Genomic DNA, 26,379 nt, shown 5'->3' on the forward strand with positions numbered 1-26,379 from the left:
GCTTTCTTTTCTTACTGCTTAAATGTTAGTCTGAAAGCTCAACTTAGCCATACTGCTTTTAGCTGCCCATATTGCTCCTTGAACCTTTCATCGCTCTTTCACTTTTCTGTACACTTTTACTCCTGGCCTTTGTTTAATGTTTTTCCTTTTGCTTGGAGTAGCCTTTTCTCTTTTTCCACTACCCCTTTCCCTAGCAAATTCCTGCTTATGTTTAGGGTTCAGCTCATCTATCATTTTCCCTGAAGCTTTGCATTAGTCTTTCTCTTCAGTCAAAATCAATCTTTTCTTTTCTGTTCTATAGTATTTTGTTTATTTCTCTAGTACATCTCCTGTCACAGCTTATAGCTAATTGTATTTACCTGTGAATTCCTTATGGACGGGACCAGTCTTTTATCAGTTGCGGTCGCTTGAATGCTTAGCCTAGTACCTGGCATATAGGACAGGGTATTCAATAGAAAATTGTTGATTGAATGTGTTAAGTGCAATCACATGATGTTTTCAGTTAGTTGCAATCATGAGAGAAAGAGTTAGAAATACAGATTTTTCTTTTTAATGGCTTATTGTTTTCACCATATATTTTTAAGGCAGTGTTAATCTACATTGTTCATTGCTTAATTTTATTAACGTATTTTGCTTATATTTGTTAATGTAAACCGTGAATTAAATTCATTTGATGTTGTGAAATTTTTAGTTGCTTGGACTAGGGATTTAAAGTATTTTGAGTAAATCTGAACTGGTAGTCTATTTGACAGAGCTTAGTGGTCTCAGCAGATTCACTTTGTAGAGATATTTATATTTGTTTTAAAAACATTTTTATTGTGAAAATTAAAATGTTAGGAACACTTTATACTTCCTTACACCTTTTTTTTATAATAAGCATTTTTAGTTAAAAATACAATAGTAAAATGTATTTAGCAACAAACTAAATTAACACAGGAAAAATAAATATTTGTACCTCAGAAGAATGGTACCAGAGACCTAGGATGTTGTATAGGGAGTTAATGTGGAGTTTTGACAGTTAATGCTTTACCTTGGTCAGTGGAGCTCTTTTCTTCTCCATCAGTATTATTAAGCTGTTGTGATAAATTGCTATCTGAACTTCAGTAGCTTTAGAAAATAATAAAAATCATACCTTTCTTGATTTCTATGAGATTGACTATAATTTGAATTGTACATTTGTCCTAATAAGGAATAGTAATTTGGTAGGTGGGAATACACTATTTTTAATCTTTGTAGAATTGCAAGATAGCATTTTTCCCTTCTTTTATAGTCCTTTGTATTATGAGAAAGAGATGGAATGCAACATTTGAGCCCTAAAATACTAAGAATGTCATGTAGTATTCCATATCTGCCATAGGTTTCCTCTGCTATTTTAGATTTTATTCCTGTGAAAATACATCCGTGGAATACCTGTTATTGAATATGCTTCCTATTTTATGAGAGGTTATGCAATCTAACTCATTTGATTATTAAATTTGATAACCTACCATGTTCAGCTATCATGTAAATATTGTTATCTCTATATTTATGTTTGTGTAGTTACCTGTGAAAGTAGCTTTGAAAATGTGACACATATTTTTATTAGTGTAATTACATTTTAATTAATTTTTAATACTTCACATGTTTTGTGTTTTTCCTTTGGAGGATTGGATAGCTTTAGTCAAAGCAGCTGCTGCAGCTGCAGCCAAGAACAAAACAGGGAGTAAACCTCGAACCAGCGCTAACAGCAATAAAGATAAGGATAAAGATGAGAGAAAGTGGTTTAAAGTACCTTCAAAGAAGGAGGAAACTTCAACTTGTATAGCCACACCAGACGTAGAGAAGAAGGAAGATCTGCCTACATCTAGTGAAACATTTGGTACAAAATACATTCTTACGTTAATTCCTTATGACACTGGTAAACTCATGTAGTAAAGTCAAATCCCTTGGCTTCCTTTGATTTTGAATGTATAATTAAATTTGTAGGCTTTTGTCCCTAGCATAATATGATGGCTAACTTTTTTAGCATCTTACAGTTAGACCTGAAACTTTATAGTCTAGTGTGGGTTACTTGATATTGGATGCCCTCAGTATTCTTGAATAGAAATAGGTTGAGATTTTGATTTATAACTTCTTGATAGCAGGTTTTTGTTTGAGATTTTTTCTTTTGTTTTGTGTTTTTTCTTCAACCTTTTAAATGCTTCTGTGTATGCTTCAATATATAATATGGAAAAAGCAGTAAGTCATTTTCTTCCTGCTTTTCTTTAAGAATAACTGCTTTAGTAGTCTTTTATTTCTAATATATTAGTCTGGAGGGATTTGTGTTTTTCAAAGGTCTGTATCAAGTAGTAGATTAAAAAAACTAATGTGCAAAGCATTTTTACTATTTTGCTATTAAAAAATCATGTGTTTTAATTTGGATTCTAGATAAACTCTCATATATGTGTTCTGTTGAAAGTAGGACTTCATGTAGAGAACGTTCCAAAGATGGTCTTTCCACAGCCAGAGAGCACATTATCAAACAAGAGGAAAAATAATCAAGGCAACTCGTTTCAGGCAAAGAGAGCTCGACTTAACAAGATTACTGGTAAACTACAATGATTTTTTTTTTGAGGGGGGGAAATGGAAGGTTTAATTTTAGAGTAATTTATTTTTAATGAAGTAAAATGGTTTTGGTTTAGTGTCATGGACCTGTTAATAACAAAGACAATTACTTTGTGGTTCTTCAAGGTCAATGTCTTTCAACACCGTCAGCTTTTTCTGTTGTAAAATGTGAAAAATACCACATATCTTCTACCTACCTCACAGGGATGTTGTGAGGGTTGTTAAGGACAAATGCTACAAAGCTCAGTGATTTTTAAATTACATTTGTGGTAGTAGTAGTTTCTAGAAGAATTATTTTGTCAACTTACGGTGACACAGTTTCTCAGATTTTAAATTTTTTTATACATTCTTCTACTTGACCAGTCTTACTTAAGGATGGTGCCATATATATTGGAAAGATGACTGTCTGACTTACATTTACTTCCTGAATCTGTTAATTTCTGAATTTCTGATGTGAAAGTATATAAGTTTTTTTTTTTTTTTTTAATTTTTACTCTTCAGGTTGGTCACAAGAATCTGGGCTTATTTATTTCCATATGATTTCTTATAGTTTAGTTTAGGAAATAGCAGTGTTAGGCTGTTAGAAAACACTGAAAATTCTAGCCTGGTTCGTGTTCATGGAAGAGGGGATTGAAGGATTAGAATTGGGGCCGGTCATACTACATCCTGCCATTTCCACAGTCTATTCAGCCTAGTGATTCTAGTCTTCAAAAGAAATTGTGAACATATTTACCTTTTCTGAGTGTATGTTGAAAGGGGAGTTTAAATACTTTCATGATTTAGTCATATGTTCTTATTAAAAGGACAGAATCTTTTTTTAGTGCCTTTGGCCTAATAAAGCTGTAAAAACCTTTGTTTGTTGGCTTCAACTTGAAGAAGCTTGATTTCATGGTCAGATTTAGGAATAAATGTAAACTAAACATTTTGACCATTTTCTGAAGAGAGGAAGCTAACTGAAAGGTGACTCTGGAGCTGAGGATTGTTTAGAACCACCGTTTCATTTATATTGTTCATCTAAGTGATTATAATTGGTTTTAGCAGGTGAGAATATTCAGTCTCTTTCCATTTGTATATATTATTTTCATGCCTGTCTCTGATAAAGGATATACTTGGCCCCAGGAGAGGAAATATTTTAAATCAATTAACCTGTTACACCTTTTCCTTGTAAACTATTAACCTTGGAGAAAGCCAAATGTTCTCTAAGTGTTTGTTCTTATGGCATGAGACTTCAGTTTTGCCTTAAAATATGGAACCCAGTGCTATGTGCTGGGCAGAAGTGGAATAGTATTTCTAACTCCTGTGATACAAAGATTGAAACAACACTATTGGAGGAGTCGAGATCAAAGAAGACGGAGATGACACTGACATGATACAACTGCCAGCTTTCCAGCATCATGCTTTTTTTCCTTCAATTTGGATAACCTGCTTTAATAGTTTCAATCAATATACTCTTACATATGCCTTACTGGGATATTCAAGCTCAACGTTTAAAGAAGTAAAAAAAACAAAAAACTACAACACAAAAACTCTGCTGAGCCCACAATGATGCATTATTTCTCTATGGCCTTGAAAGGACAGTAGTGGGGAAAAAAAGTACCATTTTACCATGTGCCTCAAGTTTGTAATACTGGTTGCCTAAACACCCTTCCCTTCCATGGTGGGATTTTCTCTTCACTTTCCCTTGGGAGTCTCAAATGAATAAGTTACAGTTTGACAGCAGCAGCAGAGCATAAGATTTTATGAATGTGAAACCATTATGATCTTTTTATTTACTTAGAAAATTTAAGTGTGTGATAATCTTTTTAATAGTTCATCTTTCTACATCTATTTCTGATTTCATGTTGCAACTATGTCATGCAAAAAGACAGTAGATATTGTAAGATTGTCTTCAACAGTTGAAATTCAGGCTTGCCTTTTTACAGTAAATTTCATTTATAGTTTATACAGATAAATGAGAACTAATATAAAATAGTAATTTTGTTATGGCATTATGGTATATTTTAAATTCATCAAGCTCATCTGTATGTGTCTTTTTGTCCTTTTACTACTGAGAGGATTGGGGCTGGGATCATGGCAGCCTGCTCTGATGTATTTCTCTCCACTCTATTTTTTTAAAGAGTTCTAACTTAAATATGTGGACCAGCTATTGGATAACTTTAATTCATATATTTATCATTCTTTCTATTCACTTTGCCACATACACACCATGTGATGATTTTAAACCCAATTTCTGTATAGAGAATGTTAAAAGGATGGCATTTTTCAGAGGTTCCAAATAGGTAGACATTGACAATATAGTTGCACAGTATATGGAATACGTATATGTATAGACATATATACACACATATACATACAGATATACATATATATTTCCATATATACACATATACATATGTCATATATGTACACATATACCTATTGCATATGCAATATATATATACACACAATTTCCCAGTTCATATTTTTCATTATGTCATGTACCTTATTGATAGCTATTATTATATGGCTTATGCATACTGATTTGAAATAAACAATTTTACTTAGAAAACTAGTAGTCCATACTTTTGGAACAAAGTCACAAACAAATTGAATTTGATTAGACTTTAAACTACAGAATGTCAAGGGAATAAAGGAAAAAAACATCAGCAGTTGGTGCATGATCTGTTTCTAATAGGCTCTAAGAGTTCCTGGAATTTCAGTTAGCTTAGGTGTGTTTCTGTAACTTAAGGAATTTAAAAAGTTTAAAAAATCCTGAAATTTGAATTGACCAGTAGTATGTTATTGATAATAATATCAAGAATATTTGATTCTTCGTCCCAGCAAGAAGATTGTGTTTTGAAATACCTGGATGAAAAGTAGACCAAGAATGTAACCACTTTGCTCTTTCTTTGTTCCCCTTTCCCATTCCAGGGAGCTCTGGGCTCTGTTCTACTTATTCGTATTGGCAGGAAGAGACCAGCTGTGTATTTTATAGCTAATATAGAATACTGGAAAGTTGTAACTTTATTGGTGGGTGGAACTGATGACTATTTGATATTCTTCTTTTACCTAAGTTTAAATAATTTCTTGAAGCAGTGTAATGCATTCTTATTGGGCAATTTTATCCCATAGGGGTATTCTTCTAGAAGAGGGCCTGTTAGTAATACATAGGTAATTAATAGGTACTTGCTTATAATTTCCTTTCAGTTAATTCTTCTCATTTTCTGTGGATAGTGCATTTTTTCCTGGAATATTAGCAGGTCAAGATAACAGATTTTGGACTGCCTCTTAAGGCAGAAGTAGTCAGAGTTATCTCTTCAAGTACCTATTTTGTTATTTGTTCCATTTTATTGTTTATATTTAATAACTTTTGTAAGTTGATGTGAATGTAAAGCATGAAAAAACTTTATTAATCATATTTGGGCTTTTAAATTCTCTAGATAACCAAGTATGCATTTTAAAATCTAATTTTAAGTAGTTTTTCTTAAGTCTCATTACTTTTTATGAACACATTGCAATGCTTTATTTTTCCTTCTCAAACCATTAATGGAAAGGGATTTTAATAAACTGGGTCTGTAATATCCTAATGTAAATCCATATGTTATGGGTGAATTATTTTGTTTCTTTTACTACTTGTGGTACCTTATTTTCAGCTTTTTAGTTTGTGATCTATTTCATCTATTGAGCATTAAAAAGTATTTCTACCGCCTGTGTGAAAGGAAACAAAGTAAAAGATATAATTATATAATATATTGAATAGCAAGATTTGTCCTGTTTGAATAGTCCTTAGAAATATAACTCTACTCAGTTTCCTGCAAAAGAAGAACTTGATTTTCTAATTATTTTTATTTCAATAGTTCATTGGGCCTTAAGAATGTTAGCTGGAGAATAAAAACCTAATGAATGTAGCTTTAAATGTTAAATATTCAGTACTGTATCTTTTTCAGTAATGTAAAAATATGTTCAGAATATAATTAGGATTGAAGCTGTTTTTGTAAAATTGTTTATATACAGTTGATGTGGTATGAGACTGTAACAAACTATTTAGTTTTTTGGTTTTTGCTTTTTTTTTTTTTTAAATCTCAAACTGGGACAAACACCAGGGTTTTGTTGTTGTTTTTTACTTATTTTTTAATATAGAGATGGGGTCTTGCTATATTGCTCAAGCTGGTCTCAACCTCCTGGGCTCAAGCAACTCACCCAGCTCGGCCTCCCAAAGTGTTACAAGCATGAGCCACCGTGCCTAACCTTAAATACCAGTTTTAATACTAACCATAAATGTATCAAAATCATTGTCTTACACTCGGCCTTTTTTATTTTAAAGTACATTCTGAGTACTAGGTACCTTTTGCTTAATATAGAATTTGTTTGAGTACTACTTTAAGAAGATATTTTTTTTAATTTATTTATCTATTTAGTTATTTATTTAGAGATGGAATCTCACTGTGTTCCCCAGGATGGAGTGCAGCGGTGCCATCTCGGCTCACTGCAACCTTCGCCTCCCAGGTTCAAGCGATTCTCGTGCCTCAGCCTCCCAAGTAACTGGGATTACAGGTGTGTACGTCCACACCCAGCTAATTTTTGTATTTTTAGTAGAGATGGTGTTTCACCGTGTTGGCCAGGCTGGTCTCGAACTCCTGACCTCAGGTGATTCTCCCATCTCAGCTTCCCAAAGTGCTGGGATTACAGGCATGAGCCACTGTGCTGGGCCCAAGAATATAATTTTAATATGTGAATTCCTACCTAGATCACTTAACTTCTTTAGGGTAGCTGTCTGATAAAGTCAAGACATGTTGCCCATGGATACCTTTACATCATACTGCCTTTGAGGGGGCACCATTTTTCTCCTGTTAAATATGTTGTGGACAGCTTCTGTAATGTATGTAGTATAATTGCTGTAGTCTGTTTACTATTAAGTTGTCAGTTGTTAGACATGCTTCCTTTGGAGCAAAGTTTTTGTGTGGCCAACTTTGAAATAACACAAAAATGATTTTTGGTGACCTTTTATGAGCAGGGTGGCCATAAACAAAAACAAATACTTGTTCTAGGCTTATAAACTGGGGTTCACTGAAGGTACCTGATAACCTTGAAATGACACAGAAATGAATTTTGGTGGCCTTTTATGAGCAGGGTGGCCTTAAACAAGGCTTATAAACTAGACTTCATCAAAGGTTACCTGACAGGCTTAGCAAAGAATTTTAACCAAGTAAATGCCTATATTTTATTAAAGCAGAGTTTTAATGTCTTGGGATTCAAATTAATAATACAGTTATATATTACAATAAAATACTGTCTTTTTTTTTTTTTTTTTTTGTGGCGGAGTCTTGCTCTGCCACCTAGGGTGGAGTGCAGTGGCAGGATCTCGGCTCATTGCAACTTCTGCCTCCTGGGTCTAAGTGATTCTCCTGCCTCAGCCTCCCGAGTAGCTTGGATTATAGGTGCCTGCCACCACGCCAGCTAATTTTTGTATTTTTAGTAGAGATGGGGTTTCACCATGTTGGCCAGACTGGTCTTGAACTCCTGACCTCAAGTGATCTGCCCGCCTCGGCCTCCCAAAGTGCTGGGATTACAGGGGTGAGCCACTGCACCTGGCCTATTCTGTCTTTTAAATTTGAGAATTAGTGACATACATAGAAGAAAACTGGAACTTCTAAAAATTTTTGTCATTTATAGACAAAATGACAAAATGAACTATAATATTAAGTTCAGATGTTCTAGGAAAGACCCACACTTTTTCTCTTAACATAAAATGGATCCATCTGTGTTTAAACTCTTATAAGAAGGTAAGGTACAACTGGACACACATAAAGCTTAGATTAAAAGGATCTAAATGAACTTAAGAATTGGTAGCTTTTTTAGTTACTAAAACAACAGAAAATCTTTTTTTATGTTCTGGATGTTTGGAAGGATTTCTTCTGTCTTATTCTGTTTTTATAGCTGTATAGACAAAACCTGTATTATAAGTATTAGCAGCCTGAGCAACCTTAATGTGGACATTAAGACAGAATTTTAACTTTTTACAGAATAAATGTGTGTGTGCAAGTGTGTGTTTTCAGTGATTTAATTGAGTAATATTAAACAACAGACACACAACTGTATAAGCAACTCTCAAGTTCTGATTCAGTCCCTTGGCTTATTATTAAGCATATTTGTATTTTTGAAAAGAAAACATTTGAGATTACTTCCTACGTATTAAAAAGTATAGGAAATTTCAACTGCTAAGATTTTTGCAAAGTTAATTAGGGTGTAAATCAGTATTTTTTCTAATAAGCAATTTCTGTACAATTTTTCTCAAGGTTTGTTGGCATCCAAAGCTGTTGGGGTGGATGGTGCTGAAAAAAAGGAAGACTACAATGAAACAGCTCCAATGCTGGAGCAGGTATGAAATGGTAGCATTTGATTTTTTTCAAGGTTCCCACTGGAATGATCACGGAGCTCTAGTATCTACGTAATTGAAATTCCCCTTTTGATCAGATATGGGAATAGGAAGCTAATTAATTGATGATATATTTTTAACTCTGCCTTCTCCAAGGTATACAGATAACTACAGACTTCATTAGTGTTTGATTTCATAGACTGGCATTAAAGCCTTTGTCTCCAAAATTTGAAGGCCTGGAGACAGGCATCCCAGGGTATAAGCTTCCAGCTGGATCACCTTTAACTAGCTTACAAAAAGACCCTTACACAAATACTTTCCATTTGTGAGTTAAAACAGGGTTTTTTGACATCAAATAAAGCTTCTTTTGTAAGAAGTTTCTTTTATATTGTAACAATTGGTGTTGTTAGACTGACTATGTGTTTTATGAATTGATCAATGAGCCATACATTTTTGCTAGGATGTATATTTTAATAACTACAAAAAAAGAGAGTTTAAAAAACTATTAAGGGTCTGTCTTTAAACCACCTAATAGAGGAATTTAAAAGTGAAGGTTGCAGTTGCTAGATTTTGCCTTGGCTACCTTCAGATTCCCACAATACTTGTACATAATGAACTGTGCATGCTTTTACATTCTCTAAGGGCTTAACTTCTTAGGCACTGTAAGACTATAAGAACGCAGTAATAGCCATAACTGGATTTCCTTGGTTCTCCTGTTTTAAAATCTGAGCCTTAATGTAGTTTTAATATATCCTTTTTGTATTACTTTTCTTTATTAGTAGCCTAATAAAGAAGACTTTAAAATGAGTATCTTTTGCTCTCCTCTAGATGCGTTTTAAAAACTATTCCAAATTTAATTGATATTGTATTGAGTTTTTCAGGGTTATTTTAGGCCTGATTTGATAACAATGCGTTGTTTTGGTGCCTCCATTAATGTTGTATTAAATCAATGGGTCTTTTAAATTGATTAATATGTCATTGAATCATACCTTCTGATTTTCTGTGATCATCAAACGGTTAAGTCTTTGCCGTTATTGTCAATATATCAACCAAATTTTAAATAACTTTTTTTACTGTGTATTACTATATTCAACGTCCCAGATATAACAATATTTTGTATTTTCACCACTGTTTATGGTATTCTCAGAATGCGATAAATCAGGGACTTGGGTAATAAAATGTTTCTGGAAAATTCATTACAATGTCAATCTTTGATTATGCACAATCCTGCTGAGGTGAATGTGACTGTGAAAAGTACTTATTAAATGTGGAAGTTAGTGTAGAGGGCAGTACCCGTCTTAGAGAGAAGTACAGAAAACCACGTTTTGAAATTGAATTTAAAAAAGAAAGGAAAATTGTGTAACTCGGCTGTTTCTATTTTCATAATTAAAAACTTTTGAGAGTCCTTGCCAGTTTTGTAACAAAGAGACCAACAATCATTAATGAAAACCTTGTAAATTATTTTAGATTTTCAGGAACACCATGCCATTCCCTCATTTTCTACTTGTCATTCAGGTTGATTTCAATGTGAAAATGTTTTGTGAACAAACACTTATTTTTATCCTATGTGTTAGCCTCGCTTCATAGTTAAAAAGCCGAGTTATAAAGCTCTTAATTACATCTCAATTGGTATCAGCAATAGACCTAAAGGAGAGGTATTGATTGTTACTAACCTCTGTTTCCTAATGAGTTAAAGTAATGTCACTCATGACATAGATTGATAACAGGCCTGTAGTCAAAACTTACTGTGCTAATGGACTTATTTATATTTTTTAAAAATTCAAACTGTGGTCTTGAACCCCAATTCTCAGCTTATTAATTATAGATTATTTAATTGTATTAGGGATATGTCATGTTATATTTACTTTTGGATAAAACTTGCATTAGATGCATAATAACTCAGTAAGTTTTAAAAACAATGTTAATTTTTCCTTGTTTAGAAGTTAAGCACCTTATCAAGATATTAAGTTTTAAAATCTTGTTTTATAACTTTGTAACTTGAGAGTAATGGATGCTGTAGTGATGTCTTTCACATATGTGAAGATGAACAATAAAATTGTTTATTTACAAGTAATGGCTCTAATTACTTTTCTGGCAACACCTTTTATAATAAGGTTAGGAATACTATCCATTTATGAAGTACCTTTTCAAATAATTAATCTGCACTTATACACATTTATAATGAGTAAATTCAATAATAGAAATGATGACAACTGAATGAATGGGACACTTGACACCAGGCCTTTTATGTGGTATGTCCAACATGCTGTCTATAGAGCATTCAAGGTGCCCTACTTAATACCAAATATGCACTTTTCTTCCCCAGCAAAATTTGACTTGTATCTCAGTGGGAACAGAATTATTTATTTATTTAGTCCCCAGAAAATGATCGTTCATATTCCAGAGAACTGCAGACAGCAGACCTGATAGTTATTCTCCACAAGATATGGAAGTAAAAAGATTTCTTGGGGACAAGCATGTTGTTTATAGTGCTAGCAGTCTGATTCTTTATAAAGGCCTATGGTAGAATAGATTTTCAAAAAATGCATATTATATATTTTGCTCTCAGATAAGTATATCAGAAAGAGATAGAGGTATTGCAGAACCATAGATTGCAAATTCATCCAATGTAGCTATTTTCTCTTGTTTTGAAAAATGGACACATTCACACATATTTTAACATATGTAGGAAATTTTACAGCCAAATGAATAAAAATGATCTTTTATGAAAGAACTGACAAAGTTCTAATTTTTTTTTAAAAGTATCAGTTGGCAGGAAGAAGGTAAAAACTCTCATCTAAGAATGCGACGTATTTTGTTTTTAAATCCAATGTTTTTAACTTACACTTTATCTCTTTGGTTTTTTTGTTGTTGTTGTTGCTTGTTTTGTATTGTTTTTTAGTCTTTTAACTCTATATTGCTGGTGGCTCTGATTTCATGATGCATTGTGCTTATGAAACTCTAGCTTTCAGCACTAAAATGAGTTAAAGATAATGTTTTGTTAATTTGGTCATTGTTTTTCCTGTTCAGATCTTTCTTTAAAGGGAATCTGTCTACTTAGACCTTCACATTCAACTTAAAAGAAAAGATTTTATAAGAAAACATCTAAAATCAAAAGCTTAAATGTATTCCTCTAATCCTTTAAAACATGAAAATGCTGTTTATTTTTCGAATTATTGTCATTGGCAATTATGGTTCCTAAAGGGGTATATTTCTATTTAATACTGAAAATATTTGTCCAGTAAGATAACATTTTATGTTCCGAAAATATTATGAATAATATATTTTAAAAAATGAATTTAGACTGAAAGTTGACAGCATCCCTTTAAAGACAGCCTATTCAACTTTTAGTTAATAATTTGTGGGGTTCTTTTTGGTTTTTCATTTGTAATAGAAATGTTATATGTTGCTTAACAATGTTTCTGGATACTAAAGTTGCTTAACAGTCAAAATAGAATACAAGAACAAGAATGAAGAAGCCAAAATAAAAATATCAATTTTTTATTATTTATTCAGGCGATTTCACCTAAACCTCAAAGTCAGAAAAAAAATGAAGCTGACATTAGCAGTTCTGCCAACACTCAGAAACCTGCACTGTTATCCTCAACTTTGTCTTCAGGGAAGGCTCGCAGCAAGAAATGCAAACATGAATCTGGAGATTCTTCTGGGTGTATAAAACCCCCTAAATCACCACTTTCCCCAGAATTAATACAAGTCGAGGATTTGACGCTTGTATCTCAGCTTTCTTCTTCAGTGATAAATAAAACTAGTGAGCACAGATTTTTAAAAAATAGTTATTTATCCTATAAGATACATTAAAAACAGTTTGATTGTAGTTATATTGTATTTTTATGAAGTTGCTTTTTAAAAACTCAAGTGGATATGATAGGGAAGGCTTGAAACTATTTCAGGGGCAAAAACCATAGACATTTCTTACTGATTTATTGCTTAGAGACTACTGCTGGTTGAGAATCCTTTCCATTTAATAACACAGATTCCACTGTAGTTTGACTCTCCTCAACTCATAATCCAAGCATACTGAGAGGCCTGATTCATTACAAAAAAAAAAAGTTATAAAAAGACCCATGATAGCTATTTTTACTTAAGACTATTCCTGTAGATTTTTTGTCCCCACTTGTCTATAACTTTCCTCTGCAATACATTTTATTCATTCTTATTATAATATTTATAGTCTAGACTTCAGTTTAATCTTTTTAATGAAAAAAAAAATGCCCCCATGATTGTATTTTTAAAGATTTTACTGTTTCAGTACTTCTAATTTTTCAAGAGTTAACGCAGTCTTTTTCGAAAACACCTTTCACATGGGTATATCTATCTATCTCCCTATATATCTGTATATATAAATAATACAAGATTTGTGTTGACCCTGAGTTTCTCATATTAGTTTAGTATCCTAAGTTGGAGACATGAATAACAGTTATTTGAAAAGTCAGTTGGTAAATGATGTTTTTTTTTGCTCTTTATGCAAAAAATGAAATACATGATCAGTTGAGTGAATATGACATGTTTCCTTATTCCATATTGTGTCTTCCAGAATAATCAAAGATGTTGGCATTCAGAAGACTTTTATCAAACATATTAACCTATTTTCCTTCAGTTGCCATATTTTCTACTGAATCATTTTTTCATTTTGATCAGGTTTTGCTTTTTCTTTTTAATAGGTGGAAAGAATGGGAACATAATTCAATTGTTTTCCTAATAAGCTTCATTTCAATATGGCATTTATCATGAAATAGTGTAGTAGTAGTCACTGGAATGTCATATGACATTAATAAACATTTTATTTTGGAAATTATATCTTGGTATTATAACCACAATATTATAGCAATTAAATTTTATTCTTTCATATTTTTAAGTTATCAGCATGTCTTTTTCGTTTTGATTGTAAAATTACTCTTAAATACCCAGACATCAATGTCTTTAGACTGTTCTTATTTCCTCTTTCTAAATTAACATGAATATATTGGCATATATAATCTTGCCTATTCTAGTCAAATGTGTTTGTATGCCATGTAGAAAGAAGATATCTAAAAGTGTGAGAGACATTTCCAAATATTTATATTATATTGCTAGAAGATGCCTAAATTACTTACCAAGTTGTTAAAAAACACAAGTACACAATGTCATAATCTTAAATATCCTCATTATTTGCTCACAATAAGTATACAAAGTTGTTTTTGTTCATTTTTTTTTTTTAATGAATCAGGCCCAGACATGTTTGTAAAACTCCATTTGGGGGGATGATGATGGGATAAAATTATTTACATTAGCGTAAAGTAAATCACTAACTCTATAATGTTGTATCATCTTTGTCCCTGCCTTTTTTTCCCTTCGAGTTTCTAGATTTGCAATGTAGCAAAAGGAATATATATATATATATTTTTTTTTCCTTATCTTTTGCTGTAAAGAGACTATTTTCCCGAAGGAAAAATGGCAATTTACACAACAATCTGCAATTAGAGAAATTAACTGTAGTCTGTCACTTGGGGGAGCTACTTGAAATTAATGTTCCATTTTATTTCCTTTTAGTTCTAGTAGAGTGTAGAGTTTACAATTTTTGATTGACTCATTTTGAATGAGGGCACAATTTTTGCCTTTGATTACCTTTGGAACATGCCATTCCTTGTGGATATCTTAGAACAACATCAGAGGGAAGAATATAAATCATTTTTTCCCATTTATCTCCTTAAATATTGTAAGATGCTCCTGGTATGTATCTGCTTCGTGAACATTGAAGATCTTTTTCTAGGTCCTCCACAGCCTGTGAATCCCCCTAGACCTTTCAAGCATAGTGAGCGGAGAAGAAGATCTCAGCGTTTAGCCACCTTACCCATGCCTGATGATTCTGTAGAAAAGGTTTCTTCTCCCTCTCCAGCCACTGATGGGAAAGTATTCTCCATCAGTTCTCAAAATCAGCAAGAATCTTCAGTATCAGAGGGTAATGTATATTGATTTCCTATAGAACCAAACATAAAAGAAGATAAAGAAAAAACTAAGAGATAAAGATTATTAAAATATTAAGATATTTCTGCTCTTATATCTTCTGGAGTTATAAGCACTTCACTTATTCTACAAATATTTCTTGAGTGCCTTCTTTGTGCCAGGCACTGTTTAAATTATGTAACACTTTAATTCACAGTGATAGTAACTGAGCCATTTTATCTGTGTTAATATTACATTACACTCTTTATTTTGTGTAGTGCCTGATGTTGCACATTTGCCACTTGAGAAGCTGGGACCCTGTCTCCCTCTTGACTTAAGTCGTGGTTCAGAAGTTACAGCACCGGTAGCCTCAGATTCCTCTTACCATAATGAATGTCCCAGGGCAGAAAAAGAGGATACACAGATGCTTCCAAATCCTTCTTCCAAAGCAATAGCTGATGGAAGAGGAGCTCCAGCAGCAGCAGGTAAAAGAAAAAAAATAAAGGCTCCTATAAGTAGAAAAGTATCTAGGCTTGCAGTTATTAGGTATAAACATTTTGAGGTTTAACTACATTATTTTGATTCCTATATAATTCCTTTTCATAAATACTTTAACATTTATAGGAGAGTTTCTTCTCTGTTTTAAAGGTCTTTTGTGTGATCATTTTACAATCATATTCCCTGGACATACATGCTTCTTAACCTTGTCACTTGATCTATTTCCTTCTCCCTGCTTCTTTTTTATATATCCTTATTTCTACTAAATATAAATTATTAGAGCCAAGTATAATTACAGGAATTCTTACTTTTGAAGCTGGGAAATACTTAATGGGATCAGTACTTTGGTTTAAGGATTTTGATAGAATTTAATATTTAAGAAACACTGAGCTATATGCCTATATCTTAAATATAATTCCATATTTTGGGGCAGAATCCTCCAAATAGAATTAAATTTGCTGTAAAGTTATTTGAGGAGTGCAATATGTAAAATCAGCCATCCTTAATAACACATTTTTTGCATGATTTTGTGATATTTATTGTAGTTCAAAAGCATTTGGATGTGTATTTTACCAAGCTGATATTTTAAATATAATAATATCTATTCATGTTTCCCTTATGTGGGTGCATTGTTTTATTTAGAAGTTTTTAAGAATTATAACCTGATCTAGAATACACATAAAATAAAAAGGCCAATACTAGTTACAAATGCACTTCTGGTAAATTACTGTTGGAATTAGATGTTTGAAGGAAGTCTGAATTTAGTTTGTTGTGAGTTGGAGAAAAACATAAGGCAGTTTGTTGATTCGTTACCAAGGGTGTTGGTGATCATTGTGTTTACAGGCGTCTTCCCTGAAACCATTTTATCCATTTTTTGGATGAAGCATAAAATGAAACGTATTCTTTTCTGGTGATGGCATGTATTGAAATAAAATGATTGAAGTAACATAAGAGACATATACTTATTTTTATTAATTTTTATCTTTATATAAAGGTTGAAGTTACTTTGTACATGATAATTCTTTATCATGTTTAAAAAAAATAAAACAATACCCAAATGTGAATATTTGTAGATTTTGAAACATTTCCTGTAGTTTCTCAAATCAGATCTATTGTCTTTTGACTCTTGGTCTTTCCTTAAGATAATTAGTTTTTCTTTTCCACTTTTCCACAAGATTTCCAAATTGTCATTGACCCATTGAGATACTTTTTTGATAAAGGTCTTATTCAGTTCTTTAACGATCTGGAATTTGTTACCGTACTGAATATATGAAAAATATGTTAAAGTTATAAGGTTGTATATACATTGGGAAAATTATTTTCAAATGTACATGTGAAAATATTTACATTTTTCTTTAAAAGTATTCTAATATTTGTAACAATATTGAAATATAGGCCAATATAAGTAACTGTGTAATAACTAAGAGTCTTACATTAACAGATTATATATCATAAAATATCAATGTAGTGATTGTGCATGGAAGTCCTTGACTTCGATGATTTTGCTTCTAACCAGATTATTAACTTCCTCTTTTCACAATTTCTAGCATATTTGTGGCAATATGGCTGACTACTTTAGAGGAAGGCACACGAATATTCTTTCCCTTTTTAAATATTAGCAGTAACTATTGGAAAAGTAAAATAAGTAAGATCGTTTTCTGGGAAAGTAAAAGGTAGAGAGGAGTTTAGCTATAATTTGAATTTGTGGAAGAGTAAGGATTATCTGGATATGATGAGCTTAATAGTACAGTACCTGTCAACTTTAATTGATTATAGCAAGGAAATGCATAGTTTTAATTGTTAATTACTGAAGATTTATTAGAGGGTTGAACACAGTATTTGAATAGAGGGAGGTGAAATTCTCATTTGTTTCTGTGACCTCTTAATTTTTAGTTTTTGAGGAAAGTAGTGCAATTTAGGTCATGTTCTGACTGAACACCTTTTGATTACAACCTTGTGTGCCTGTCCCACGTGCATTGAAATTCTCGGTGGTCTCTATGCTTTTCTCCTTAACCTTTTTGTTATTCACCCTCTCTTGACTATTTCGCGGTATTTGTTATGCTTCTGTCTGTTCCCCAAGTCCTTTTACATCTAGAGCCAAAGTGCCAGGTTTTTATGTTTTTATTTCTCTGATACATATGTACATATATGCACATACTCATACACACATGTATGTTTTGTTGGTGTCCATATTAGTTATAAAAGTAAATTTTCTTACTGTTGAATTTTAAAACTGATAATTGAAAACATTCTTTACAGTTCGTCAGAGACATTTTCTGAGTTATTTTTGTCAAATTGAAACTCTTGGGGAGTTTAGAATGATGAGGGTGTTAGTTGCTAACTGTGAAATTGTTCAACGTGGTTAGGTTTTTACTTTTGGGGGAGCAAGATAAATTCACACTGTTGAGTTTAGCATTTGATGCTGAAGGATTGATGAGATTTGCAGATAGTCCAATTATTATATACAACTTTTCTTAATTGTTTTCCAGTAGAGATAATGAACTTGTAATAATCTCTCTATGTTCTTCTGCTGGGGTGGATGCCCACATGTCTAGCCACTGTTAAGAATGCTATTGCTGCCTACATTACCAAACAAGTAATTGGTATCTTTGTAAAAATTGATGCCTTTGTTTTTATTTTACTATCAGGATGCTTTCTCACAGAGCCAGCCAATTTTAGATAAGGATACAGCCTCAGAAAATCTTAATTCTGTTAGTATCTGGGAGGATAGAGTAAATCAAGTTTTTTGAAAAGTGGTCTTTTGAAAAATACTCTTGGTTCAGGTTCTCACAGGCACCTTGGGCCAACAGTTATCTATTGCCCCTTGTCAACACAATTCTCTTTAGGTGGGAAGCACAGTGTGAACAGATATGGAATCTGCCTTCTGGAAACTTAGAGTCTAGAAGGGACACAAAGCTAATAACTGAAATACAAATATTTAAAGCAAGATGTAAGTGCCTGAATAGGTGTAAAGTACTCTTGGGTGTAAAGGAACAAAAGATTGCCCCAAGAGGCCTCTGGTAGAGCCTCTTAAAAACTCTGGAGAGACAAACCATCTGCCTTCTCTTCCTGCTTCCTTGAAACTCAGTTTTTCATCTATATGATGAGATTATAGTAGATGATGTCTGTGGTCACTTTTGGCTCTACAATGTTGATGTTTTACTTATCATTAATCAGGCATTTGATAGAGTCTATGTTTATTCCAAAAAAAGATTATGATGTAGGATTATTTTTGCTTAAAAACGTCAATTAAGATAGCCTTAGAGATGATAACTTATTGTTTGTAACCACTGTGAATACAAAATTGGCATTAGTAGGTTGTATGCCTATAATTTTGAGCCATTTTAAAAAGTTATTCTTGTATTAAAAGAAATACCTTTAGTAACACATCTTCATTTTTTTTTATTTTTTAGCAAATTAGTAAATAAGTTTCAAGGAGCATTTTCCTGTTTTATTGCAGCATGTCTTAGTTAGCATGGATAGGAATGTTGGCTTGACGTGGCCATGCAGAGTGTACATTTATGTAACGTCAGGATGTCCATGAGCAGGTCCCCTGAGTTTTCGGGTAGCATTCGATGAAATGCATCAGGCTTTGCTTCAGTGTCATTCAAAGTCATCTTAGTTTTTGAATGAAATGTAGATGCAAGTAAATGTATTTACTTATTACATAGATACTTACATAGATACTATGATACTATCATAGATGAGATAGTTGGACTCTTCTTAGTGAATATTCTGTAGAGTGTTCATGAATTATATTATCGATTGGTTAATATAATCCATTTTATCACCAGTGAAAAACAGAAGTAGGTCATGGGGTTGGTCTAAGTATGGCAAAAAAGCATGTTGTCAGTTCTACCTCATCTGCCTGTGGTGGGTTTTGAAATGGCCTTCATTTTTATTCCAACATCTCACATCAACTTTACATTTACTATTTAAAAGTCTTTTTGTTTTAAATTGTTTTTCAATTTATTTTCCAGATTCGTTCAAAACAAAACTACAACTGGAGACTCTGTTGCCTCCACCCTCATACCAAATGTTCATGGCTTCTACAGAGCCTGGGGTTTCTATGGAGAGTCTCAGGGATTGCCTCTCTTTTTATTCAGAAGAATCTGTAATGTTTAGCATACCAGAAGAGGCTTGAGAAATCACTCTACATTACTAGTTTTTTGAGTTGTGTGCAGGCAGGCATGGTTCAGAGATCTGCCTCTCTGACTCTAACTAGAGTAGCTCCATTTGTGTTTTGGTTTTTGTTGCTGCATTTTGTATTCAGCTGCCAGATAATTTTTTTTTAATGTTCTGTTGCTAAAATTTAGTTTAAAGATTACTATTCTACAAACTAATGTTCTGGTACTTTGGTCACCAAATTCTAGCACGTGGTAAAATAAGGACGAGATCATGAACTTCTTGTAAAACTAAACTTATTTTTCTTGTTGACTTCTGGAATGGTCTCTTTTGTTTTCCTGTTTGTGTGTAAGTATTTTTTAAAGTCCTGCCGTTGCATATATGAATATTTATTTTAATATCCTTACTTGAGTAAAACATCGACAACCCTTTATGAGTCTCCCAGTTTTACTTTTGAAATTTTATCATTTATGAAATCGAAAGGTTTGGGAACCACTAGAACAAGTAAAAACAGTATCTCGAACTGACTCTCTGGACCCCACTCTGGGAATGACTGCATCTCTTCTGCTGTGTTAACTTCCGTGTTTCTGGTGCAGTGGTTCATAAGTGTTTTATTTGTCTTCCAAGTACCTAACGGGTGCAAACATTCCATTCAGTAAAAGTAGCCTAGTAAGGCAGTTCCTTTAATCTGACTCCCTGTCCCCACTCCAGGAGATTCTAAACATCATTGTTCCACCTTTTCCCTAGAGATCCAGTGCTCCAGAGATGTAAGAACCTAAGAGGCAATGATCACTGTTAGCAATATATCTGAATGTATCTGTACTACCACTGAGGATTTGGAAAGCACATGCCTCATGGTTTGCATTGTAAATGCTTTATTGTTTTCAAGGAAATTGCATCAAATTTATAAAGTTCTAATAGTGCAGCAAGTAGTAAACAGAAGGGATGCATTTCTTCAACAGTCTTGCTAATAAGAAAATTTAATTGTATTTCTCTTTGCTGTGATATCCCTTTCATTTTTTCTGTCATAACAAATGGAGATTATTGGTATTCTTATTTAGGTTTAAACTTACTTGCTAGAGCCTTATTGGCACTTGATGTGAGTGGTATTTTTATATTTTTATTATATTTAAATGATAGAAAATATTTGAAGTAAGATGAATGAAATGTCAGATTTTTTGATACTGTTGTAGAATGATCTTAAAAAATTAAACTGGTAAATGGTGACATTAAAGCATAATTTAATAGACTAAAATTGTATTTTAAATGTACTGTAGTATTTTTCTTAGATGAACACTAGCCACAAATAGATATTAGCATTGGGAATGGTTGAATATGAATTGATTAAATGTACCTGTGTCAGCTGCACAGTAATTAAAAGTGCAATATTGGTTTAAAAATGAATTTTGGACTATTAATAATACCTATGTTTTATTGGAATATTTATTGAGATTGAATATTTTAATGTATAAGTATGTCTTTGTATTTTACATTTATATATAGAACAAAAGTGGTTTGCAGAACAGTTTTATTTTGGCTATTATCATTACCTAACAGTGCATTCATGATGGAGTTGAAAGGTACAAGTTTGTTTTAGGCACAAGAGCTTAAATGTTAGTTTTAAAAATGTGTACAGATTGTTGAAAACCAGTATGCTCTAATATGGAGTTTAATATTTCATTTGGATAATCCAGATAGCATTCATGTCATAACTGTCACAGAAGTAGAAATGGTACCTGGAACTACTACTCAGATGAATTTCAGTATCTTTTGGATTGCCAAAGGCTGTGGTGCTAGAGTAGACCTTTACTGATGGCCTAGTACAGTTAACTTTTTCTTTATGGTTAGACCCATATTTATGCTATTTCTGGAAATAGTGTAGTGTCAAATTATTACCCTACCACAAAGGAGAAAATGAAAAAAATTACATATTTACCAGTCTTTGGACTAGACATCTTCCATATTTTGACTCACATAATCCTTATAACTGCATGAGGTATACAGACTTATTCCTGTTTGACAGATAAGGAAACAGAAGCACAGAGGCATTAAATGATGTCCTCAAGGCCACAGAGCTAGTAAGTGGTGGAACCAGATGTTGAACCTGAGTAGTTTGAATAACAAAAATCACATTTAATTTATTGTTTTGGTTGTTTTTTAAGGTAAGAAATCTCACCGCTTTGTTACCAGTTCAGGCAGTAAAACATGTAGACCGTTAGGAGAAAAAGAGTCTTACATAGAGTTTTATGAGCAATTGTAATGTAAAATATTGTCCCATACTTTTAAATTTTTCTGATTAAACTTACATATTTTTCCCCTAACCCACAGGAATATCGAAAACAGAAAAAAAAGTGAAATTGGAAGACAAAAGCTCAACAGCATTTGGTATGAACAGAAAGTAATCTTTAAGCAAAAGACTATAAAGCTTGACAGAGAGGGAGGACATAGTCTGCCCCTTACTCTTTACCAGTTAATGCTACCTTAGGTGTAAGTGATCATCTGTTTTAGTTCTTACTAGTGTTAGTCAGCTCCAGATACATGATTTATTAAACACGTATCTTGTTTTATATGTAACTTTTTTGTCAAGAGAGTCTCTTGCTTTCTCCAAAGGAACTTTTGTGTTTATGATCATCCCTAGTCAAAATTATGGCTATTCAAAAATAGACCTCGATTTAATATTGTTGAGACTTTAGAGAATGGATGATAGATTAAAATAGTAATTTTTTCACACTTTCTTCTTCATTATAGTTTATAAAAATGTTATTGAGTTTTCTGCTATAGTATTTTCTGTGCTGTAATGACTAAAAGTCACAAAATAATGGATGATAGTCTTAAATATACTGTAGATTAGTTAACTGGAGCTTGAATCACTGAAAGTTGGTCAAATACGTTGGATAAATTATAGGCTAAACCATTGTGAGTTGGAGCAATAGCTAGTAGGATATGTGTGATGATTTAATTTGAAATGTAGGATACTGCTCTAATATTTATTTTTTTAAGTACGTATGATTGGGGAAAAGAATGCTTTACAATTTTGGAAAAATTAGTTTAATGAAATATATATTTTTTTCCTCGTGTTCTTAGCCTTCATTGTTAAACACACAAAGAATGTAAATAAAGACTGGAGGAGTTGTTTATGAATTGATTTAATTATTTTTAAAGCTTATCCAAAGCAAAAAGTCCATCAGGTTTTTTTTTTTTTTAAATCTCCTAATTTATTCTCTCATTAAATTACATATGGAAATGCTGAGTCTCTTCATTCAGGTCCTTTGTAAATTATGGAGTTTAACTTCTTACCACATCAGGAAATTGAGAATATTACTCATTGAAGGTTTTAACTACTGTCTGTGTTAACTTTAAGGTATCAGGAGTTGGGATTTCTCAGCACTGCTAATGAAGATCCCCTCTTATAGTCCAATAAGCTTATCAGGACTTCCAGAGTCATGACATGAACAGTTTAATTGAACCCATCCACTCTGGGCAGGTGACTGGAATAGCTGATTAAAACATAAATGCTGCTTTTAGGTTAACCACAAAGGAACAACTCAGGATCAGTCGTGATTGCTAAAGTATTCACTTTTATCTTTTAGGTAAGAGAAAAGAAAAAGATAAGGAAAGAAGAGAGAAGAGAGACAAAGATCACTACAAACCAAAACAGAAGAAGAAGAAAAAAAAGAAAAAGAAATCTAAGCAACATGGTAAGTACACTGAGATGATTATTCCCTCTTTTTTTAAAATTTGAAGTTTCCTTTGATTCCCCTTTTCTTTTACAAAATGGAGTCATGACACGATCCCCGTGTTGAGAACTGAAAGGTTTCTGTAGCTTTCCTTTGACATGAAATTTCAAAAATATACTACTCTGTTTCACTCTGGCCTATAATTGTTGCACTCTGGCCTTTCATTGTTGCAACTGATTAGACATTTTTCCTTCCAGCATTATGGTAGACTCGATGCCCTGAGATGCCCTGACCAAGCACCCTTTAGCATGCTCAAGTAATTATTCTCAGTCTAGAATTGTAGAGTTCCTTAAGTTAGCTTTCAAGAATGAGAGTGAAATAGATATTTTTAGAAGAATTTGAGAAACCAACAGAATTTGGTATCAGCAAAGGCCATGTGAAGATGGAGCAGAAATCAGAGGGATGCAGCCCCAAGCCAAGGAGCCAGAGGAACCAGAAGCTGCAAGAGGCAAGGAAGGATTTGGCCCTGGGGGCTTCCAGAGGGAGCACTTCCTTGTCAAGCCCTGATTTTGGACTTCCAGCCTTCAGAACTTTGAGAGAATAAATTTCTGTTGTTTTAAGCCACTAAATTTATGGTAATTTCTTATGGCACCCCTAAGAATGAACACAACTCCAAATTTATTTTAAATGATTTAAGTAACTTTGCTATCAAAATCAGGAGAGAATAATGTGGGAAAGCACAGCCACAAACTCTTCTTACTTGTGGACATAGATCCAAAATCCATAAATAAATGTTATGAAATTAAATCTAACAATGTGTTAAAAGGATATGACCACATAGGATTGGTATGCAAAATTGTATCAGAAAATTAGATGAAACGCAATTGTTAAAACATAGTGAAGTCTGTTTCAGACGTGCTGTATTGGCACAACTAACCAGGTAGGTAATAGCAGATGCTGCTGAGGAAATGAAGGCAACTACACAACTACTGTGGGAAACAGATGGGGACCAGGGAGTAAGGTGACGATGTGTGTGCCAAGTGGCCTAAAAACCCGTGAGGAAATTCACACGGTGCATCAAATATGAGAGTGTTCACAGCAGCACTGGGAGCAGCCCAGCTCTCCATCAAAAGTCATGCATTCCTTCAGTGGAATAAATAAATGAATTACAGCTACAGAATCTCAGGAACAAAATGGTAAGCTAAAAACCAAGTAACTGAAGAAAACATAATATTTCACTTATATAAAGATAAAAAAGTTTTAAAACTAAACAGTGTATTTTTAAGAGATTCAACTGTGTGTGGGAAAAGCATAAAGAAAAACTAGAGAATGATGAACAAAAATTCAAGATAGTGGTTGCCTCTAAGGTGGGGAAGGGCCATTATCAGTTCAAACTGGAAAATGGTGCAAAGGGACCTTCAAAAATGATGATACTCTCTTAAACTGTATGATCAGTACCTAAGTGTTTTGTGCTATTGATATTCTTTGTGTCATGCCCATTTTTTTCATATTTATTAGACATTTAATGAAACCAGTTTTAAAAAATACAAATCCAACCGGGCAGTTTTGTGGTTGGTAATCATTGTTGGTAAATTCTTCAGATTTTAGCTCTCTCCATAGTCCAAAAATAACATTTAATTTTCCCACAGAATGTGAAATTTTCACATTCTCGAATTCTAAAGCTGCCAGAGTAAATTTGAAGATACAGGATCAAAATGGGGTTCAAAGCTTGAAACGGCTTTCCAGAGAGTCTTGAACATTTCTGGGCACTTCTGTGTGTGCCTTGCTCCTCACTCCTTTCCCTCCTGCCCACCCCCCCATCACCTCTTCATATATAACTGTGGAATTCAAGCTAGAAATGATGTAGAGGTAGGAAACTCCGGAGTTTGGTAAACAAAAACTACTCACTGTGAACTCATTTGATTACCGAATACCCTTCTGTGAGCGGTATGTCACAATACAGAAATGAGAAGCTCAGGCTGCAAATAAAACTTCCAGATGAACTCCCACCTGACCAAAGGCTCTGAGGGGATTTGCCTAGCTTAGGTGTTCCAATGGAGACCTGCATTGTCAGTGCAGGAATGGCCAGCTATTTCAGGGTTATCTTACGGCACAGCAACAAACTGTGTTCTGTTCTAATATTTAGTAGCAGACACAGAATCTTATATACAAAATACCTGTGAAAGTGGGGAAAAAGATAACAGCAGCTGATACAAAACAAAATAAGAATGGGCCCACACTTGGCAGCAAAATATGAGGGCTAGAGCTTAAGAGAAGGCAGGAAATTGTAACTTGAGAGAAGGAAGAGCAATTAGGATTAATAGAGGAAAAATGGCCAAAAAAACCTCACCTTAGAATTGTGACCAGCCATTAACTATGGAACCCTTTACAAAGAGCCATTAAAATGTACTTTAAATGGTATATATTTTTATTTTTTAATGAAAAAGAAAACCTTATATATTTGTTTACATTTTGAAATCAGGCTTACAAATGAAAATCTTAACTTTGTAAATAGAGTCCTAGTAAGATGCACAGAAACATTGCTGTTTATAAACAGCAGGTGTTGAGTTTGATAATCACTGTCATCTTTGTGATTAATTGTTGCATTTGAGGAGAATTTATTCTGAGCTATTTACTTTATCTTAGAAATGGCACTTTTCCCCAGATGGTTAAATTAGAAGAGTGGTCTTTAAGCGGGAAATACAGGATTTGAAGTAACTTTGAAATTTTAAAGACATCTTAATGTTAAAGAATTGACATTATTACTGTATGAGGCTTCTAGTATGTTTTTTAGTCTACAGTTAGCACCATGAGGGAGTTTCAAAATTCTTTCTTTTATTTACCACTCAACATTATTTTATATATCCTGCTGGTACTTATGTACCCAAAACTAAGCATTTTATAAATATTATTCTTCATTTAATCCTCATATTAACCCTTTACAATAGGATCTGTTATCTCCATTTTACCAACAGTTAACTGAGAGAGTGAGAAAGAGAGCTCTCCAGCTCTCATAGCTAGCTAGCGGTGAAAAGCAGATTCATTTCAAATCCAAGCAGTCTGACTTACAAGTCTGAATTTTTAACTCTAATCACCATGCTATGTTATTAATACCTGAAATACTGTTTATCAAACTGTGTATTCTTCTCTTCAACAAGTTTTTACTTGTTTTTATTGGCATACTAAGTTCTTGTCCCT

At 33.1% G+C, this 26,379-nt stretch overlaps 1 protein-coding gene across 21 annotated transcripts in view; it reads left to right on the forward strand.

The window, feature by feature from the left end:
- Window positions 1-26,379, forward strand: part of PHF20L1 (PHD finger protein 20 like 1) — a 74,524-nt gene that overhangs the window by 26,872 nt on the left and 21,273 nt on the right. For 10 of the 21 annotated variants that reach the window (XM_055116969.2, XM_034966624.3, XM_055116966.2 and 7 more), the window contains 8 exons: window positions 1,645-1,858; window positions 2,441-2,566; window positions 8,859-8,941; window positions 12,455-12,707; window positions 14,709-14,897; window positions 15,160-15,366; window positions 21,833-21,889; window positions 23,095-23,202. In XM_055116969.2, coding sequence (XP_054972944.1) covers window positions 1,645-1,858; window positions 2,441-2,566; window positions 8,859-8,941; window positions 12,455-12,707; window positions 14,709-14,897; window positions 15,160-15,366; window positions 21,833-21,889; window positions 23,095-23,202 — 1,237 coding nt within the window. Of the gene's footprint in view, window positions 1-1,644; window positions 1,859-2,437; window positions 2,567-8,858; window positions 11,009-12,454; window positions 12,708-14,708; window positions 14,898-15,159; window positions 15,367-21,832; window positions 21,890-23,094; window positions 23,203-26,379 lie in introns of those variants that run through there. The other 11 variants (XM_034966625.3, XM_055116967.2, XM_063606911.1 and 8 more) reach the window with 2 other exon arrangements.

This window comes from Pan paniscus, chromosome 7 (genome assembly GCF_029289425.2).
Source record: "Pan paniscus chromosome 7, NHGRI_mPanPan1-v2.0_pri, whole genome shotgun sequence".
NCBI lineage: Eukaryota > Metazoa > Chordata > Mammalia > Primates > Hominidae > Pan > Pan paniscus.